Source organism: Apaloderma vittatum, unplaced genomic scaffold (genome assembly GCF_000703405.1).
Source record: "Apaloderma vittatum isolate BGI_N311 unplaced genomic scaffold, ASM70340v1 scaffold21461, whole genome shotgun sequence".
In the NCBI taxonomy this organism is placed as follows: Eukaryota; Metazoa; Chordata; class Aves; order Trogoniformes; family Trogonidae; genus Apaloderma; species Apaloderma vittatum.
Window position 1 is genome coordinate 1 of NW_009697637.1, and position 5,602 is coordinate 5,602.

At 42.9% G+C, this 5,602-nt stretch overlaps 1 protein-coding gene across 1 annotated transcript in view; it reads right to left on the reverse strand.

Moving 5' to 3' along the window:
• Window positions 1-3,165: 3,165 nt before the first annotated feature.
• Window positions 3,166-5,602, reverse strand: part of DDX31 (DEAD (Asp-Glu-Ala-Asp) box polypeptide 31) — a gene marked incomplete at its 5' end in the record, with an annotated part of 24,847 nt that continues 22,410 nt past the window's right edge. The window contains 1 exon segment of the mRNA XM_009877721.1: window positions 3,166-3,298. Coding sequence (XP_009876023.1) covers window positions 3,166-3,298 — 133 coding nt within the window.

Below are 5,602 nucleotides of genomic sequence, written 5' to 3' on the forward strand. Positions count from 1 at the left end.
ATAATAATAATAATATCTAAATCTACAACTGATTCAGAGCCAAACTGTGAAAATAAAACCTGTACACCACACAAGTGTCGGGACAGATCAAATAAAACCCTGCTACTGGAAGTCACCCCGTGTGCTTTACTCACACACGCAAGCTTTAACCCCGCACATATCCCGGTTTGGATGAACTAATTTGAGACCTTACACACTCTTCCGAGACCCAGAAGACAAAAGCCGACCCCCGAGGTTTGCTTTATCTACTCTTAGACTAGATGAATTTGTTACATCTGTTAAGTATGAAGCATTATTGCCATTATGGAGAAATAGTGGGGAAGGAGAACTTTTTCTCCCTTGTGTTTGTTCAGGGTAAAAGAAAAGCCTATTCCAGCAGATCACTCAACAGCAGCCCGATGGCTGCGATCAGGAACGGGATCTATAAGCTAAAAGAAGAAATAGGCCCAGATGTGACGTTATTTAACCCTCCAAACACCATCTGTACCAGGCACACTTGTTTCTTTCAGAAGAAGGAAACTTCTGGTTACAAAGACTGCAGCTTTTAGGTTTGAGAGGTTCGGATAAGTACTGAAAGCTTCTGATTTCATTGCGAGAATAAGTTAATGAGAAAAGGAATTGAAAAATAATAAAACTAGGCTGAGGTAGAAAAGTTCTTTCTTAAAACAGTTAAAAAAAAAAAAAAGGATAGGGAAAAAAAGCACCAAAAAAGTCAGGCTGTAACATCTCCTGCTTCCGTTACACTTCAAAACAAAATGAGGGATTTTGTTTTAATAACAACTTTTTACTAACCTCCACACACATCCTCTAGAACTCGCCAAGTCCCCCTGCCCCCCTCCATAAAAGTTGAAAGATCAAATTTATTCTCTTTGTAGGCAGGTGAACATTCACACACCCAGACATAGCCACATATATATTTTATATACCTAAATATAAAAAATACATTTTACAGGCACTTCAGCTTGCTCCCTGGCTGCACACACAAGCCCAAAAAATACACGTTCTAACGTGGTACTTATAATGGACTTGAGTTGAGGCAACGAGAACCGAAGAGCATTCTAATGAGGTTCCTGTGTGCAGAACCATAATATATACATGACTCACTGCCCGGCGAGCTGATCAGCACAGCGAACCTTCCCTCCAATGGCAACAGCCCAGACGGACCAGGCTCAGCTCCTCGGAACAAGTCCTCAGTCACTCTCTGCCCCATTGTATCCTTATCGAATTTAATAGAGATTAGCTCTCCTGAAGACTTGGACACATGTCCCTGCAGCTTCTGAGAAAGCACTGCAGACCACTTACAGTGCCTCCGATGGTAATAAAATACGAAGCTACCAAACAGAATGAATTCTTGATTGCATTTAATGTATTTTTCAAGTAATTCCTGAAAAAGCCTGTTTGATACTGACAGAACTACTGCCATTTCAACTCCTTTAAATGATACAGATTTTTTTCCATCAAGAGAAACTCTATTTCTCAGTCCAAATCCTTTCGGATTCTGAATCACATAAAAAAGAAGTTATTCTGTATTTAACAGCTCTTGCAGCAAATACAGACCACCCTACAGCTGCAGTGGATACACCTCAGCTCCGGTGAAGTCAAGAGCAAAAATCCCATTTACTTTGAAGGCAGAAGAAAGAGAGGAATTCCATCCCACCTTTGACTGCAAGCGAGAGGAACCAGCTCCTTCTGGACACGAACTCATGCGCGGCCCCTGCCACGGCAGGGCACAGCCAGGCAGCACTGCCGAGTGAAAACCAGAGTAAAAGCTACCTTCGAGTATGGTTTGGTTTTATACTTTTCTGAAGGAAAGCGAGAAAGACAAAATACGAGTATTTATAATATTCTGTGCTCAGATGTGTGGAGTATTTTATAATTTGAAAGCACAGTAGAAATACCGATCTGGATCACTCCTGGTAGCAGACTTGTTTGCTTTTCATCGCTGTTCCAAAGGCAAGGATACGAAGGCACCGAGATGTTTAGGTGAGAATTGTCCAAACTGATCAATGTTTTTGAGCCTCCAAGAGTACTGGGCTCTGACACTCAGCAGGCATTTACTCCTGCTGCTTTTCAAAAGACAAATAATAATTTCCTAGAAAAAACACGTTCTCTTTTTTTACTTGCTTTCCATGAAATAACATCTGTCCTCAAGCCCAGAATCGATAATATCCTGTCCCACATCAGCAACAAATTTAAAGTGCAATTTCTGGATGAACACAACTGTTGAAAAGCCAGAGCTACCCGCCTGTAAGAAATGGCAAGCATTTATACACAGAAGAGCTACTTAAAATAACTTCTGCATTAACAAAAACTAAACTTTTATGTATTTGTCGAACAAGTTAAGAGGCATGTTGCAGACATTTAAAATATAGGCAGTGTAGGCTGATTTCGGTGAAAAAGTGTGCAGTGGTGGGAAAGAGCTCTGAACTGAGCTGTGCCGCAGATAAGCCACGGATCTGGCTTTCTGTGAAATACAGGGCGTGTGGGAAAACTGAACACCTTTCAAGAGCATGTTTACCGAGACCACCACAGCCTGTAACAGTCATCTGCAGGAAACAAGAAGGCTCATACACGATAAACCAGAAAGAACGAGCAGGCAAAACAGCAACAAGAGAAAAAAAAAAAGCGTGCTGCATCATGCTTGACACATTCCTGACTTCCATTCAAAATGAGGGTTCTTGGAGGATTTAATTTGCCAGAATGCAGAAACGTCTGAGACATCAATTGCAAATGACCAAATCCTGTGAATTAGCAACTTGAAGGCAGACCCAAACCTTGCCTGTCAACCCAGTGAGCTTCGGTTTTGGCTCCAAATAAATACAGGTAATAAAAAACTCCATGTTACACATCAGCAAATACATTTTCCTCATTTCTTAAGAGAAGTTTTGTTTCATTTGTCATCTCCAACAGCATTTTAGTACAGAAAAGCCAAGAAAAGAAACACTGTGGGGAAAAAACCCAAAGCTTTTGCAGCCAGAAACCTTTGCTGTCTGTTCCAAAATATTCACTGAGAGTTAAAAGCAATTGCTTTTTGGGGACAACAGGTTAAAGACTGGACAATTGTGATGTAAGGCAGTTTTAGAATTATTTGCCCTGCCTGACATCACGAATATACCAACCCTCGTATTGTAGAGATAGAAGCTAACAGAGGAACACTTGTTATGTTTAACTGGTAAATGAAAATCTGAGTCATTTCGAACCAGCAGAATAACTCACCTTCCTTCCTGGTCTGTGCAACTTGAAGCGATCATCTTTCATCAGGCTGGATAATACCTTCTCCATCTTTATCTCTGAAACACTGAAGCAACAAAGACAAAAAAAATTACAATTTCTCCTACTTTTCAAATGTGTGTAACAAGCCACAGGCTGGTAACAGCAGAAAGATTGAGATTTACACGCTCAACTTAAGAATTTATCCCTGGAAAACAGGAGGTCTTACCCCAGACACTCACTCAACAACACTTAAAGCGTAACTACTATAAAATCTAGACTCCAGTTAAACTGGTGCTTTCGGTGGAAAAGAGACACAATTTTACCCACAGTCTTGTTGCCAAGTCACCAACACACACTCCAATCCTAACAGCGGACTGAAATAACTGAGCATGGATTTTCAATTCACTAGAAGTCTCCGTGGCTCTCAGATTAAAGAAAACAGGCCTTTAATTATATTTTATGTGTTTTCGCAAATTTGCTTTCCTTGTATTAAAAAGCACCAAGACAAATGGGAACCATTTAGTTACATTTTCCACTAAAAAACACTTAAAAAGAGACTGAGCCACACACCAATGGGCTGGAAAGACGTGCTCCGCTTATTTTGCTACTTCTCCTACATCCTGTCTCTCCCAGTTTACCTTCCAGATTCTTTGGAATCAGAGCTATTGCTCAGCCCCCACTGACAGGAACAAAGCACTTCGATGTTTGCACACCTTCATTTCTACTCCTGTTAGCAACTACGTTCTCAAAACTAAAGAGTTAAAACCAAAGCCGTGTAAGGACACGGCTCCTTCCTCCCACAGTGGCTCAAGCTCAGAGGGTAACAACAAGATCTCATGGAACTTCTATCAAGTCAACTCTCCCACAGCTTCCCTCCTTCTGGTCACATCACTGCTCTTTCCCACAACATCTTACATCATTCACGTTCTTGCTGCATCACTTGAGTCAAAGCTCAGATACGTTTCCCGATGGACACGTTGACCCTCCAATCCATTTCAAGTTTCAAAAGCCCCCCCTGACACCAAACACACAGTCCAATTTCCTTCCCAATTCTCACAACTCACCTTCCCTCTCATTTGAAGTGCAAAGTGAAAGCCCAGCCCACTAGGGACCCCGTAGCATTTTTTTTTAAATACAGGAGACTCAGTCAGCTGTCCTAGCCAGGCTTCACACTGGGCATTTATTTTCATTCTGTCGACTCATATTCCTTCTGTAGATTCAACCAGATGATTTATTCTCCAGTCCTGCTTGCAAGACACTGCTGGGTATTGTTATGGCCCAGATACTGGAACTGCTTACAAACCTGCTTCATTGTCAACTGAGTGGTCCTACTTAGGAGATGAATTTACAAGAGACTAGAAATTCTTCGTCCTCTTTAACACTGTCTTGTGGGGCACACAGACACCAGGTGACAATACAGGAACAGCTGCACAGCTCCAGGCCATTAATATTGCAGCTGCATCCAAACTGGGTCCCATTTTCAAGGGAATTACTCAGACGATAAAAAAGCTGAAGTTCATGGGTCCAAATTTTCAGCAACAGGAAAGGTCATCTCTAGGAAAGAAATTCTTTTCCTTTTCATACTAGAATAAATCATAAATACTGCATGGAACCAAGGAGTTCACGTGGGGTTACATCAGTCTAAGAAAGAGAAAAACCTTGGGGGTCCAACGGTTCTCAGACTCCTGAATCTCAGATGGTCAGAAAGATTTATGTGGTTTTTGAAGGGAAGCACTGCCCGTAGTTTTCAATTTGTAAAGTACAGAAAGAAACAATTACAAGAATATCCCGTTTCTTTTCACTCAAAATCTTTAAACAGGGGGCTAGGAGGAAGGGAGGAGTGTCTGCCAGACCATGCTACAGGATCCTGTGATCCTGCCTGTGCCCCAGTCCTTTCCAGTTAAAGGGACAAATATCTTTACTTCTGGCAAGGAAAAGAGTTGGTCCAGAGGAACAGCCCTCCGGCCCGGAAGGCGCAGGCTGGTGCGGCCATAAGACACCCTACCCGGGAGAGGAGCCCCATCGCCGCGCAGCTGGGACTCACGACGCAGCAGATTCCTCCGTGGAGGATGCCGAGAAAGGCGGGGGAGCGCTGGGGGAGAAAGGGAAATGGAGCATAAAAAGACAACCGAGGGTTTCTCTGTTTGGTTTTTGAAAAGTCTAACAGTAAATTAAAACATAAATGGGAACCGCTTAAGCGAGAGGAAAGTATACCTCCTCCCCAGCCCCCGCGAAGGTTGCTTTGACACGGCCGTGAATGAAAACGTCAAACCTTTGACATTGATTTGTTGGAGATGTCACCCCCTCTCCGATCCTCCCCTCGCCTGGCGCGCCGCCAGCTCGCAGCCGAACAGATCTGGGAGCCTGGTTCACAGCGGGGAGGTGCGTG